We start from the raw sequence: 16,054 nt of genomic DNA, 5'->3' as shown, positions 1-16,054 counted from the left end.
CACTGCACATGATGGCACGGGGTACTAAATAGCTTTGTTGGCACAGAGGCTGGTTTGTGGCACTTGGGTAGAGGGGAGGGAATGTGACAAGAAAAATACGTGGTCACTCCTTACGGACAGAGCCTGCTAGACTTTTATGCTCACATTAATTTGTTCTTCTCAGTCGTGCCAGACTCCGAGCGGACCAGAATAAAATGAGCGTACCTGTAAAGGGATAAATGCAGTGAACGTAGGATTGATTTAAGAGGGTGCTTCCCATGCTTGAGATAGTTGACTGAAGGATGAGGAATAAAATAAGAGTGGAGATAATTGGATGGGTTCTTATCTTATGCTGTCCTTGTCTGTCAGGGTACGAGAGGCATCCCTTCATTATATCATTGTAATCTGCCATTACTCGTAATATGCCACGTGTGTTGCCCACAGAGCTGTGTTACCCCTTCCCAGTGTGGAGCTGTCCTGCACTTTCAGTGCCTTTTCAGCCATAACCCTGACCCACTCCTGCTGACCTTCTTCTGGAGGTGTGGATTTTTTCTCAGGTGGTGTAACAGTGACAGGAAATAGGTTACAGTACTTAAAGCAGTTGGTCATTTTACCATTTTCTTTAAGTAAGGATATTGTATAGTGGTCTCTGAATACAAAGGGACGTAGTTGATCAGTGAACTAGAGTATGTTTTACTGCCTTCTAGCAAAGGAGGGAAAATCCAGCAAATGACTTGGCAAATGTTCAGATTTGAATTTCAGTTTGAAATTTAATATTTACAGTATTGAAGAAATATGAATCTTTAGCCCCCTGAGAAATTTTGCAATGCATTAAACTCAGTTTTTATGTTAGGCCCTTAGTCGTAGTTTTATATCTGTATTTACATCAATAGCTCTTGTCACTTTCACAGAAATTATGTGAAAGATGATGTGAAAAGTTGTCAGATGTGGCTCTGCCAGTAACAGAACCATTTTGCGGGCTTGTTTTAAAGAACGCATAAAGTATCAGTAAGGATGGAAATTATAAGCTTTGTATCAGAAGATGCTTAGCTGGGCCATAAACTGGACGCTTTGTCTGTTTTACTGTAAGAAAAATTCTACTTTTACTGTTGCTGTCATACTAATGATGGATAAAACCAGGAAGGTGGCCTGTACAGAAGTGTTTGGAAATAAATAATTATGAGGAGTATCTGTCCTCTGTTCTTTGTCACACAGAATAGAAAGCAGTGAATTGTGCTCATGTTGGATATGTGTGCTTCCACTGCAGAAGAAATAGAGTTTAAATCGGACTGTAGTCATGATGAACGGTGTATCTTGAGTTAAAAAATCCTTGTATGGAAACTTTTGTACTGCACTTTATGCAAAATAATTCAAGCTACATCACATAGGAGTTATCTCAATGGTTAATTCTTCACCTTTGTTTCATGATGTCTCTCAGCTGCATTTGTCTGAAGAACTGTCTTACCTGAAAACCATAGTCATATGTATAATTTGTGATTTCTCATCAAATTAACTCTCTCCTTGCTAAGTTAGATTTTTATGATGTTTGCATGTTTGTGGGATTGAGTGTTGTCCTTAAAAGCAGTGGTTCTTGGCTGGTAACAGGTGAACACATCCTCTTGGGGCAAGGCTGTGCCTCTTCCCTGCTCAAGGCAGCAGAGGAGGTGGGTGGAGTTTTGCTCTCAGTCTTTGCAGAAAGCCAGCTAGGTACTTCTCATTTACCTTTGACTTCTATTCTGCTGGGCCCAAGATGTCTCTTTTTCTGAGTTGGATTGCATTTAGTGAAACACAAGTCTGTATTGACCTGAAAAGAAAGCATTTACTGAAGTCAAGCATTATTATATGACATTATTAAGTCAAGTATTCACATTTACAGAGGTCTGCTGACATGTTATGTCTGGCCCCATTCAATGTCTTTTACATTTATTTTTAGCCAATAAGGAAAAAAATATTGTTGAAATGACATAAAAAATCAAGTAGTAAGCAAATAAAAATCTTAAAGAGATCAGGCTGAAAATGTCTAAAGCAGCTTTGTTTCTTCATGTGCTTTTGTATTGGCTTCAAGTAATTTGTCTTTAACTGATACATATTCTTCTCAACATACAGCTCAGTGTTAAGGAGCTGACATTCAATGGCAAGCCACAAGAAGGCTGAAAAGGCAGCATCATGAATAGTGAACTCTCTCTTGGTTTCCTTGACACCTGCATAGTGCATACTGCCAACTATGATAAATGGAGCAGAAATATAGACACTTACTAAAAAGATGGAGCAGAAGTTAAAGGCTGGAGTGAGAGACATAGAAAGATGTATGCTTGATCTCACTTGGAAAGAGAAACAAATGGGTAGGGGAGCAAGTGAAGTTGAATGACATCTTGAAGACAGGAAAGGACTGAGGCTGAAGTGGCAGGAGGCCAGCAAGAAGAGCAGATGGGAGGTGGGACAAGTTTATTACCAAAGAGGCCATTGGATGGTAACAGTGCACATACTGCTAGAGAAACAGATGAGGTGAGCTGATCATTTTTCTGAATTCTATCTGAACGATTTTCCTATTCAAATTCCTCATTTCTTGAACTTGGTATACTTTTTGGGAAACTTCCCTGGCAGATGGAAGAAAACTGTGCCATGTGACGCTCAGAAAAGCAATCATCAGAAAGACAGAGAGCAGGAGGGGGGAGTTGAGCTGTGTTCCAGAATATTTGAACTTGTGATCCAGAATATTTTTGTAAATGGGAAGTATTGTGTTTGTAATTCTAAACTATTGTCCCTGGAAGAGAAAAGTAACGTTAGAGAAGCATATTTTAATAAAGCTGAATTGGCCAGAACAGTTTTTCCCTTACTGCAGGGATTAGAGAAAATGTTGTTAGGCTTGATAGTGGCCACTATTGTCTTACAAATCTTGTGTAAATTGACAGATGAGTGAGTCTGACCTGATGCTGGGAAAAAAACCCAACAAACCAGCTGACCTTGTAAAAGCCCCAAAGAGCAGAAGAAATGATGTTTTGCCTGCAGGGCTCATTAATTAGTTGAATTTCTCATCTAATCCTTCTGGGTCAGCTGTGTTGCTTAGTCTACTCCAGAAGGGACAGGCTTGTAGAAACCATCCTGACAGGTATCTTCAAGATGCAATACACAGGCATAAACTGCGTATGCATTCAGCAAGGTAAATGCTCCAACTTCTGTCCTTGCATGTTAATGAAGGGGTAGAAGTAAGGGCTTATTTTCATTTGGATAGTTACAGCAAGCCTTTTAGGTCATCTTATTTGAGATTAAAATAAACTTTGGACCAATCTGTGGAAAAATGTTTCACTTAGTTTCTGTTCTTTACTCAGCTTCCACCTCTTGCTCCCATCTGTACTAATTGTCGTTTTAATGAATTGACAAAAACAAGTAGTTCCAACAATATAGTAGTGTGTGATAGCTCATAGTATCTCTGACATCACAGTCTAGAAAGGTGTTTTAAAATACTGACATATTAGTAGCAGTTATTTAATTCTGTCCTATGTTTTATTTTGATCACAGCAAGTATAAGGACTGAATTTTGCTCTGCACTACGCCCTATTCCCATGCCTTGTGTGAAGTTTGCTTGTGTGCCTGTGCAGTTGAAGGTAAAAGTGATCTGTCACCTTGACAGAGTTTGAGGGAGGTATGATTCCAGGACAATGCCAGTTTCATGCCTTCTCAGCAATAAAGCCATTCTTGGTGCTAAGGACAATAAAAGTTGGCTGTTCCCTTATGAGCATTTGAAGAGGCAGAATGCAGCACTCCAACCTCTTGCTCCAACTCATGCAAAGGTAACAATCACAGAAGCTTTTGGTGCATCAGTATTAGTAAAATATAAAACAATGGGCTGCTTTAAGGAGCTTTGGGTTTCCTTTGAATCCAAGTAAGTGTTCTGCCTTCCTCACTGTCTCTGTGCTTAACTGCCTTTTTTTTTTTGGCAATAGTAATATCATTTTGTGCTAACGTGATGATATTCATACCTGTAAATCTTCAAAACTGTGTGAGTGAGAAAAAAAATAGAGAATCACTACTCATTGCAACCACCTCTAGGGAGAAATTCAGCATTTGTTCATCAGCAAAGAATAAACTTATCTGGAAGTTCAGGACAATTAAAGTAAAAGGCAGGAGTTTAAAATTCTGTGTGCTATGTAAAATATATACTATTATGTACTATAGGATACACTATTTGGGACAAAAGGAGGGACACACTACCACTTCCCTTTCCATGCTTGCTACCCCGGATTACTTCTGTGTATACAAAAAAACATGTGGATAACCCCTTTCACTATGAAGCTTCTTGTACTTGAGATTGAGGCCTTTTTTGTTACCTACACTAAGTATTTGAGAGCCAGAGAGGGACAAGAAGACAGAAACAATGTGTAAGTGCATATATATATATATATATATATGCTTTACATTTTATATATATATATATATATACATATATATATAAAATGTAAAGCCAGACTAAAGCCAAAGTGTCTACAGTACCGTGTCACTGTAATTTTTTTCCTTGCTGTTTAAAGCCCTAGCCTGTATTATAGCTGGCTTAAGTCCTGTCATAACACAAGTTTGATCTGGAGGTTTTCAGCTTGTCCGGGTTTTTTCGTGTCATTTCTAACTTTTAGATCAGACGATATTAATTTTGAAGGAATTAGCCGGAAATTTCCTCGTAGTGCAATGAAATGGCAATGAAATAGCCAGCCTAGCTGCTAAAGATTTTCTAATGAAAACTGGGGTGAGATGAAATTTCCCTGATAAAAGGCTCTATAGGTTTCATCTGCTGTATTAAATACCAGCCTAAAAGGGACGGCGGGAGTCACAAATGGTTGACTAGATATTATCTACTTTTACATTCCAGGGACACTCCTTTGCGCTCCAAACAAAGCCGGAAAATCTAGAGGGTTCGGGCTGTTTTCTTCCTTGAGGCTGGCGAGCTCCTTCAAAGTCTCGATCGCTTTTTCTTGTAATTTATTGTCATTCTCTTAGCCGGCTCCTTTTGGGATGCCGTGCGAGGGTGTCAGGCTGTGGCGTGGCCAGGTGTTCGTGTGACCGCCATCCCCCCCGGGGCCGGGGGATGGGGGGACGCCAGGAGGTGCTGAGTGCTGAATGTTAAGCTCGTTCCTTTGTATGGCTCAGAAAATCTCTGTTGTCCGGAATTGTACAGATAAGGCCAGGCCCATTTGCTTCATTGTCAGGCAATGTAGCTGAATAGAAATGCAAATGTGACATAAGGGGACTGCGCTGGGGAGGCGTTTGCTGTTACCTCCTATAACAGTGCTCCTGGCTGTTGGAAAATTCCTGCAGAATCCAAGGGGTATGGGGGGGCAGGATTTTTTCCTTTTTTTTTTTTTCTTTTTTTTTTTTCCTTTGGTTGATTTTTTTTTTTTAATAATTACCTATAGGTTCTAGGGAAGAGTCTCCTAAAGAAAATGCCTCTCCCTTGTAGATGCTTTTATTTTTATGCAGTGGAACGGCTCGGTTTTAACTCCCTTATCAAGAACTGCATGCACTGCCCGGACTAAATTGGGAGCATCTCCACACTGTTTGACAAATAGATTTTTTGTAAACTGATTTAGCCTTTTCATTGTTTGCATTTCATTATATAGCAGACTTCATGTCACAAAATCGGTATTCATTCAAAATAGAGAATTTAGAGATAGGACTGTAGCCAGATAAAAAAATATTGCACAGCTCAGGTCTATTAACCATAGAATAATAGCAAGTCAGTGATCCAAGGGGTAGTTCTTCTGCAGGGAAGGGCTAACATAACTGAGGTCAGGAGTCAGACCTCAGGACTTCAAATGTGGCTGTCACCAGATTCACAAGTAAATCTACTGGGAAAACGGGGAGAATGAAGGGACCTTGCAGGATAAGGAGAGAGAAAGGCAGCCCAGCTCTTTCATCTGAAATCTGAGGCTTCTCAGTGGCTGAAGAATAAAAGTGTGATTTGCTTAAGTGCTTCACTTTATTCAAAAACTCCAAGTTACATCTTCCAAAGCATGAGTCAAGGATCTAACTCAATCAGGTTTAGAGAATTTATTTAGAAAAATAACATTAAAAGAGAGCCTATTCTTGTTTTTCTGCCAAATTCATTATTCAATAAAAGACTGTTAGCATTCTGAAAATATGTGTACTAAATGCAAACAGTGCTAAAGAATGCAGATACGGCCTTTAATAGCACTGGAGAAGTTTATGCTAATACCTTGGGAGCAGATAATCTGAAGTTGGAGTAAACGGGTCAGTAGGAAGACTGAGTTGTAACTTTTCCTTTTGATATTTTGTGTTTTAAAGCCTTTCCAAATTTTTAAGCCTATTGTTTCCTTGACAATAATAGAGAAATTCTTATCTGTCTCTTAACAGTCACATTGTAATGGTTGTATGCAGAAATTGCTTTAGATTTTCTTGCTGTAACAGCTCCCTGGCATTATCCTCCAGCTTATAAACTGCAGCTGCTTTGGACATAGTCCTGGAAGGGTTCAAGGCAGGTAACAGCATGGGTGTTCCCCAGGATATCTGTATTTCATTGGGTAGTGTTGTTTGAACTCAAGCTCAGATAAATTGTAACCATATTATTCTGGGTTATCTGGTCAGTAAAGATACTGCATTATGGCACTAGTGTTAGATCTGTTTTCTAGATGCACAAAAATGGATGTACTTTCAGGAATTAGGTAATCAGGAACCTGTTATACTCTGTTAAAGCATTGCAGGTAATCAGGAATCTGTTCTGCAGTGCTAACGTATTGAGTGGGGGGTATGTGCTGCTCAAGTCAACATGCATTTGTTTGAAAAAAGAAAGTAAAATCGGACTGTCAACTGGAAGCTCTGTAAGCTTGGAGGGACAAAATTAATAAAGCGGCTTTTAACTAGAATGAAGGATGGAGGCACTCACTTCTGTATGCATGTGTTGGTTCAGTTTACTTTCTTGCCTCCTCTTTTTTGTGTGTGAAGATACATAGAACCAAGAGCCCATAATATAATACATTTCCATGTGGTTTGTGTAGGTATAGGCACACACACGGACACATACCTGCATTAATTGAACCGAATTGTTTGTGATACAAGTGTCAGAAGTGCAGCAAGTCTAAAGGCTGTATTTTCTGGATCAATTCACACCTTGAGTGACTGCTTTAGCAACGAAATATTGACTGGATCTGCTTAAAAGTCATACTGCTATTTTATTGCTTTATTCAGCATAATCAGGATCAAATAATTATCATTCTTACTTTTCCTTTTTTATCTGTGAAAGAAAGACATTTACGTCATAGGCAAGTTAAACTTGATTTCTGGAAACAGGGGCAGAGCTGGTGGGAGGAATAAACTGCCTAATATGAAAACTGAAATTTGCATGTTTCTTAAAAAATAAGCTATAAATTCAAATTTGCAAGTAAATTAATAAAGCTGAAAGAGCACGTGCATATTGTTTACACCTTAACTATTATATGTGGAGCTAAAATCTATTGATTTGAGATTGAATAATTGAACAGGGCTAACTGTCTGGTCAATAGAAGTGAAGCTGCTATAGGACAGAAACAGAGTTGATAATAGAAGGCTTCAGCTGCAGGAGGATGTCATTATGATTATATGCTGTCATTTGAACATACATACTAATAGAGCCAGAAAAAAAGGTTTTCATTGTATTAATGTAATGTAACACAGGTATTTTTGTTAAAAGTGTGACTCTTCAGTATTGTATTAATGACATTAATGCTCCCTTAAATGTTAGTGTACAAGTCTACTGGAGATAGCAGGATGCTGCACTTGGGTTGGTGTGCGCTGCCATCTTCTCGGTGGGCATTCTAAACCTCCCACCCACCACTAAGGGGAAAGGAATATAGCAATGCTCAGCAGCATCTCAGTGCACTCCGACACATCAGGCTTGGGCTTTCAGGGGGCTGGAGCTGAAGGGCATGGGAAAAAAGCAATTGGTGGTGAATTCCACTTTTCTTTCAACTCCTGGAACCACACAGTTACCATCTGGAAGCTGTATATCCATGATAACCTGTCTTTTAAGTCTCTTCATCTTATTGGCTGGGAGAAGTACAAGGAGTTCTTAATGTCTTCCTGTGCCCACAAGTATGTGTTCAAGAAATCATGTAACCTGGAGTCTAAATATGCCTCTAGACAACGTGTACATTTTTGAGTGCTCAGTCATTCAGCTGATACAGGCTTTTAAAAAGGCATGTATACTGAAACATACACTGAAAAATCAAGTGTTCTGTTACTACAAGGAAAGGACAGGGTTCAGTGGCCTTCATGGAAGCCTCTACCTATTTTAGATCTGGGTGTCTAGAGATAAGGGTAGCTATTACTTTATGGGGAGCAAGGATTTGTTTACTCTTGAGCATCTGAACTTAGCCTTTGTTACCAGTGGTTTCAGAGCAGTTAATTTCCCATGGTGAAAGCTCTTTTCACCAGCACAATCAGGTTATCCTGAGCTGAGGACGTTTCACTAGTCTCGTTTGTCTTCAGTATTAATTCTGTGCCAAATTCTTGCTTCCTAGGTCAGTGAAATGTTAGAAGAGAGAGAATCTCACCTCGATCTTGGAGAGAACAATTATAGGCTGCTTTATTATATTGAATTGTTCCTTAATAGTTATGCATAACAGGACAGACAACCATGTTGAAAGTCCCTACTTGACAAACAGACTGGGGGTTTGTGATTTGCAGTACTTAAAATAGATGCTTTCCTGAGGTTGGTGTTTATTGTAGCTAATGTGTGCTTAATTTAGCGTTCCTTGCACCTTTAAAAAGTGCAACCCTTTTAATCCATTGTTTTAAAAAGCATGCATTAGATGTCAGAGAACATAAAGACAGCATGTAGAGATAACCCTGATGTGATAGTTCCAGTCGTCTAGTGTATGGATAAAAGATTTCCAAGGTTTATGTTACTTGGCAGTTCAACATGATCTAGCTGTTTGTTAATCAGAGAACACATGAAGAACAAAGGATGGAGAACAAAAATGTTGAAAAAAAGTGTTGTATAGCTAGAAGATGTACAGTGGGACAAGTAATGGGGGGGTAGGATTGGATAAAGCAGTCATGGAAACAATGAGCCATAAGAGGGCAAAAATTGTTTCACTTTGTTTCTTGTGACTTGAGCTTGTTGGTAAAGGGGATAACATTTTGTATTCAGGCAGAGAGCATGTTCTGTAAATCTCTTCAGTTACCCGTTCCCTGGGTGTCGCAATAGATTAAGTCGCTGTGTGATGATATGACACCGCCATCACTCGTCTTCCTGGGATATTGCTGGAGGCAACAACAAACCTGTGTCTTTGGCACATGTGAAGGAATTTAGTGCTTGAGGGGTTAAATTACACAGGCTCCCCTGTGGATCAGCTTATGCTTGGACAGTAATAATAGCAATAACATTAATAATAAAAATGCCAGAACGAAGGGAGTGGAGGGGGGAGCAGGGGGAGAAAAAGGAAGAAGAGTGATGGAAGAGGGGCTGGGAGCGCCGGGGGTAGGGGCAGGCAGGCTGGAGGGAGCGTTCTGTACCGCAGGTGTCCCAGCTCCACGTCAGATGTCGTAGGAGCCTCTGCGACATGGACATGCACAAATAGACGGCACAAAACCTTTGAGGGTGGTTGGTGGCTCTGTGCGTGTCTGCGCGCTCGCTTCGAGCCATGATATCCTAGGGCAGTGTAACAAGCAATTCATGTCAGCTCAGTAAAGATTATTGGTGTTTTCGCTGGGGAAATATTTACGCTCCGTCGTCTTCTTCTATTTTTAGCGTTTTGAGCTTGCAGCCAGGTAGGAGGGCAGGTGGGGGAGTGGGGAGAGACCCATTGAGGGACGTGTCTCATCCCTCAATTAGATGGAGCTAAACCCCTAATCTTGCTTAGGAATAGCTGCTGATACTAAGTTTTCTTCTTTCCCTTCTGGTTTAGTGGGATATTACATTTCACTGCAATATAGGTGATAGAATGGGATGTCAACCGGTATGTTTTGATTCTAATAGAAAGCATAATGCATTTTAAAGAAGGCACTTATACATAGGTGAGGCCTCCAAAAAAAAAAAAAAACAAAAAAAACCAAAAACCACCACCAAAAGGTAATATAAGTGCAGAATAAAGTGTTGGGTTTTTAGGTTTGCCTTTTTCTTTTATAAATTCCTGGACAGAAAAGCCATCACAGTAAAAGACAGCAATTTATTGCATTGCTGGGGGGGGGGAAAACCAAAACAAAACAGAAAGCAACAAACAAAAAGAGAAATCTGAATTTGTTCTCTTTCAGATTTGTTGTTTATCATAATAATCCTTCTAGTGAAAGGGGCTAATTTACTCTTTCTATAGGAATATTTTAAGTATGATTATCATAATATCACAGCTGCTGAAAAGGTCTAAAATAGGGCATTGACCTTGAACGTGTTCCTGCGTTTAGTATGTGGTGCTTAACATTCAAGAAACAATACAACTGCAACTCATTTATTAATGTATAATCTCAAAATGTTAACTCTTGCTCTGTAAAAACATGCCACAAGGATTGTAGAAAGCTTGCAGTATCCCATGAAGTACATGTGGTATTTTATCAGTGTAAATATGTATAAGATTTTCAAGATTTCTGCTGGGAATACTCCATAACTAAAGTAAGTTTTCCCTTTGGTACTGCACTAGTTTATGATTTAATTTTTACTGACATTCCACCAGTCATATTATTAGCTTCACAAAATGAAAGTGAAATAATCCTGTATTAATTAAACAGAGCAACTGAATTCCCTCAGTCATCTTATCCTTGGCTGTCTGAGACGGTAATGTACTTCAGTTTCTCTGAAGAAACTTCTACTAAAAAAAGAGCTTGGGGTAATAGTGAGATATCCATATTGAAGTGTGTGCCTGAATTATCTTTAGGGAGGGGACCTTTTTTGGTGGGTGACAGGCAATGTGCATGTAGCTTCCTTCTTCTGGTGGTTTTTATTTCTTTTTTCTTTCTTTTTTTTTTTTTCTTTTTTCCTTTCATTTTGTCAGAGGCTTTGGAAAAGGTGTTTCGTCAAGAGAATATTTATTTATAGCAGTGTGAACAGATTCTATTCTGTACCAGTGAAAGCAGTCATTTCAATACCCATGCCCTTGAAAATAAAACAAGGAGAAAATATGGAGTATTTATTTGAGACCAGATAAATTGAATGTAGTTCAGTAACATGGTAAGGCAATTGCTGTTATTTCACAGAGACATTTTTTATGTGCTGGGACTGAATGTAGCAACTAAAGCTAAAAGCCTTGCTCCGTGTATTTGTGAACACACTGTGGAAAAGTTCTAAGGAGCATCAGAGATTGTGTTGTGTGAGCTTTTTCCCCTAAGATCAAAACAAAGAGTAATTAATGCTAAATACAGACTGAAGAGGCAGATGGCTTTCAAGTAATAACTTGATAGCATTTGTCCAACTATGTACAAACAGGTGAGCAGAATTGGGAACTTTTGAGGCATTAGTTTTTTTAATTCATTAGCAGCATATCCAGGGGTGCATCGAGTGCCTTCCAATGAGAAGCACAAAAGAGCAGTTGTCAGTGTCAATACTAACATTAATCTCACTGTAGCACTGAGTGAGATCACATCTGAGTTGTGTTTCTTTAAGGAGAGTGGTTGTGAAAAAAGAGAAGATCACATATTTGTTGACACTTCAGTATTTATTTCAAACTCTTAACAATATGGTATTTTCCAGCTGGACTTGGAATAAGCCTCCATGGTGTATTGCAAATCTTTATCTAAAGTATGCTTATTCCCAAATAAATCCTCGCCAGCTACCAGACTTTCATATTCTTGCAGCTTCCCTGCTGGCTTGAGCTTGTTGCTCCTTTTGGTAAATACACATTTGACACAGTGCACTGTGAGGTTTCTGTGAAGTGCCACTGAACCTCACTTCAGTTGCCTTGAGGTGGGTGTGCTTTAAGAATCTGGCTCTTCTGATGCCTTGAAATGTCTGTAGTATTTAGATGTGAAGATGCTTAAAGATGTACTGTTTGGCACACAGGAAAAATTAGGTGCACAGAGAGACATGGAAATGTAGGTGCTGCTCAGCAATGCCCCTTGGCTGGTACAGGTACTCCTGACGATTTTTTCCTTCTCCTCTCTTGATTCCATTACCACTGTTTTGTATAGACTCCTTGTGGTAAGATTTTGCACTGTACATTTTGATAAGTTATTGCAGATGTGTTTGCATGTTCTTATTGTGTATTCCCTGATAAAATACAGTAAACTGGTACCTGGATTGCCTTCTCACCCCCCCCCCCCCCCCCCACTTCTGGCTACTGCTTTTATTTATTTCTACAGAAGAGCTTAAAATGAAGCTACAGTTAGCCCCAGTTTATTTGCTGCAGTAATCTCTTTGTTACCTTTTTTTTTTTCCACTCTCCCCAAACTGATCTGTAACTGTGAAACCCAAGTTCAAGAATGTAGCTGGAATTCCAGGCCCCAGTCTGGTGGAGGTGACACTTTCAGTCCCTGGGGGAAGAAGCCAACTGCTTTGTTTATCAACATGCAAAGTACAGCACAGTCTTTCTGGTTCTCCAAGAGGCAGCACTGGCAGGGCAGAGAGCTGCTTGCTTGGATGAAAGATGCTTGATAGAAAACTGGTGACGGCTCACAGGGGGAGAGGAAAACCGCGTTATTTGGGGGAGTAGAGGAGGGTGGGGGACAGCAAGCTCACAAGGTAGTGGAAACTATGGGAATGTGAAAACGAGGGCTTACAGGAAGACAGACCATGACAGAAGGAGAGACCATCGTGTTTCAGCCCCTGAATATAAAATCTTGGGAGATAATGAACAAAAGTAGGAATGAAGCTAACCTGTGCTTCCGTAAGTTTCAGAATGGATTAGCTGTCAGATTTTCAGGAGGGTGTATTCCAATGAATGTAATACAGAAAAGTGACCATATCAAATGTACAGGGAATAATTTATGGCTGATATTTATATAAGAAAAAGACATGTACATGCAAAGATTTAAAAGCATTTTGGAATAAAAAATACTGACAAAATAGACATTTTGGGTATAAATCTACAAACAGACATACTCATATACTTATATATCTATACACTGAGATACTTGGTACAAACAATATATTTGTATTTGTATGTTTTGCCCATGTGCACATGTAAATCAGTTTGTAGGAACTGCATTTTGAGTTTATATAGTCATACAGATAACTATACATAAAGACATCCTATTCCAGTTCTGATTTAATTCCAAAATCTACATTATCAAGTTGTTACTTAAAGAGGATATTCTTACAGAGTAACACTTAATGCCTCCTGTTTTAAAATTTGGTAAAAATTGATTTTTTTTTTGTCCCTGATGTTTCTACAGAGTACTTAAATTTTACTCTACATTTCAGAGCTTTTTAATTCACTGCTCACAAGCAAATTTACATCTTAATTACAGAGTTCACATTTAACAATATAGACAGCATAATGCTACTGGTAATTAAGCTTTTACTACCTGCTTTTATACAGTAGTTTGAGCTGTAGTTTTGCTGTCTGAGTTATGATTCCTAAAATTGCAAGTATTTATACCAGGTTTGTAGGAAGCAGGCCCAGTCTTCACATAAGGTAAAATACGGAATGCTGGAATCTCTTTGCTGTAAACATACACAAGCATGTCTATTGAACCTACATATGTTGGGATTTGCTTCTGTTGCTGTATATTTTTTTGTAAAATGCTGTGAGAGAGATCTGGAGAGGGCATTTCTGTGAATAGTATTACTGCATTCTGAGGGTTCACACTGATTTGTTTTGATCTAAAAGACTGCCATTTGCATCATGTTAGGGCTCCAGTCACAAAAGATTTTGCACGAGGGTAGCTGCATTCTAAGAAATTATTGTCTTTCCAGTGTCGGTTTGGCTTTTTTCTGGACAGAAACAGCCTGCATCTGTTTTCATTAGTAGGGACAGAAACACTTTGAACCTGGAAAATATGTATGGTGCCTTAGTTGTAATATTAAGTAAAGGTGGGAGCTTTTGACAAAAAAAATTCATCTTATATTCATTACTGATACTTTCAAAACAGGATATGTGCATGTGTTTCAGGGCAAACAGTGTCTCTAATGTCCCTAAATCTGAGTACATTCTTTTGTGTTGGAACAAGTTTAATCAGGAATCTTTCATATGCCAGAGAACAACTCTAAGCTGGCTATAAGCAGTAATTTGCTGGAACCGAGCTTGGTGATGTTTATGCAGGCATGCCTACAGGGATATGTGTTTATCGCCCCTTTAGTTCAGCAAAACTTACTTTACAAAAAACCCAAGCCCTCAAACACTATAGAGGTCTAGGCACCCTCCCAGATTTACTACTGCAGAGCTGCTCCAGCGCAGCCCTTATCTCATTAAAATGAGGCAGGCTGAGTTGGTCCACTCTAATCCCTGCACACTAACAGAGGAAATTGATCAGTTCTGGATCTTTTCTTTTTCATGTCTAAATATACACATCTAAACATACAAATACTCGTATAGGGGCAGATGCTTTATACATTTATATTTAAATAAACACACGCCCCCCTGTTGTATAGGAACACGCGTACCTGTATTCGCTCCCAGTTGCATCCATAATGCTAAGGACTGGATTTGTGCTCGTTTTGTTAGGAATGTATTTTTTTTTTAACTAAATAGAAAAGGAAACTTTTAATTTTTAAATAGGAAATTATATATCTCTATATTAGATAGTTGTGGAATTTTTATAAGTTTTTATGTATAACATCACATATACATAGTCAAATTCCAGCCCGCTCCCCCTCCCCTTTCCCCCCGAAAAGCAACTCGCACGACAATGAAAAGTTGAGTTACCCAGAGGCTTCGGCAGGCCGCGCTTGGCGTTATAATTATTTGTTTTTCCCCGGCGCCGAGCAGTTCCAAAGGTTAGGGAAGCGGCGTTCGGGAGAGCGCGCCGGGAGCCGAGCCCGGCTGCCGCCACAGCCAAACGCCACGGCCGGCAGCGGCGGCGGCGCAAACTTCATCCTCTACCTTTGCGCGCAATCCTTAACCGGGAGCCTGCCAAGGTACCTGCCGAAGTTGGGGCCGGGCGGGAAGGGAAGGAAGGGAAGGCGGGAAGCAGAGCGGGCAGCCTCGGTCGGTCCGGCGGCGCGGGCACGTCCGCGGGCTCTGCCCCGGCCGCCGCCGCCGCCTCAGGCCGCTCCCCCGTCCCCACCCTCTACCTGCCGCGCGCCCCGCGCGCCGGGCCGCCCCGGCGCCCCTGGCGCCTGATTGGCCGCGGCCCCACCAATCGGCCGTCCCCCCGGGCCGGGGGGATGCATATGTACAGCCCTGCTGCATATTCATGAGCTCCGCGCGGGGCTTTAAGTCCTTGATTAGGCGCGCGGGCGAGCTTTTGGTCCCCGCCCGCCGCCGCCGCCGCGCCCGGAGCGCGCCCGTGCCAAGTGCGCGGCGCTCGGCCACGGAAACTTTGCTTTCACCGCGGGGGCGCACGGAGGATGGTCGCCGGGCGCACATGGATTCGGTAGAACTTTGCCTGCCGGAGCCGCTCTCCCTGCACTACGAGGAAGAGTAGGTACCGCTCCCCGCCCCCACCCCACCGCCGCACGCCGCCTGCCCCAAACATGACAGGCGCCTAAGACGCCGCTGCAGGTAACGCTGCGCCGCGGCCGCGGGCGGGAGCCGGCCCGGGGCACTGCGCGGCCGCTGCGCGCCGTGGGGGGGGCCGGGCGGGATGCGCCCGGCGGGAGAGGCGCTGGCGGCGGGCGAGCGCCCGGCCCCGCGGCCGCCCCGGCGCTCGCCGTCTGACAGGTGCGCCGGCAGCGCCGGCGGAGAGGCGGCGGCGGGCGGGAGGGCGCCGGCCGGGAGCGGCCGCCGGCGCGGTGCCCGGCGCAGTGGCGGCCGCCGGTCCGGTGCGGTGCGAGCGCCCTGCCGGGGGGCGCCGCTCCGCACCAGCGGCGGCAGCGGCCGGGGAGGCGGCGTGGGGCACTTGGCGGGGTCCGCGCCGCACGGCGTGTCCCTCCCCGCGGCTGCTGCTCCCTACAAAGGCGGCCGAACACACTTTTTGAGGAGCCGCAGTTCTTGGCTGGCACTTCTCAGATACCTGGCGGAGTGACTCCGGCGGAAAGCCTGGCGCCCAAACAGAACCGGGC

At 42.0% G+C, this 16,054-nt stretch overlaps 1 protein-coding gene across 12 annotated transcripts in view; it reads left to right on the top strand.

Moving 5' to 3' along the window:
• ESRRG (estrogen related receptor gamma) overlaps window positions 1–16,054 on the top strand; it is a 392,291-nt gene that overhangs the window by 217,438 nt on the left and 158,799 nt on the right. Inside the window, exon 1 of one of the 12 annotated variants that reach the window (XM_077175916.1) lies at window positions 15,271–15,473. The exons of the other annotated variants lie outside the window; for them this stretch is intronic. Within the exon in view, the coding sequence (XP_077032031.1) occupies window positions 15,418–15,473 (56 nt within the window). The 5' untranslated portion in view covers window positions 15,271–15,417. Of the gene's footprint in view, window positions 1–15,270; window positions 15,474–16,054 lie in introns of those variants that run through there. 12 annotated transcript variants of the gene reach the window in all.

Source organism: Agelaius phoeniceus, chromosome 3, assembly GCF_051311805.1.
Source record: "Agelaius phoeniceus isolate bAgePho1 chromosome 3, bAgePho1.hap1, whole genome shotgun sequence".
Taxonomy (NCBI): domain Eukaryota; kingdom Metazoa; phylum Chordata; class Aves; order Passeriformes; family Icteridae; genus Agelaius; species Agelaius phoeniceus.
This window is presented reverse-complemented; position numbering and strand designations above follow the sequence as displayed.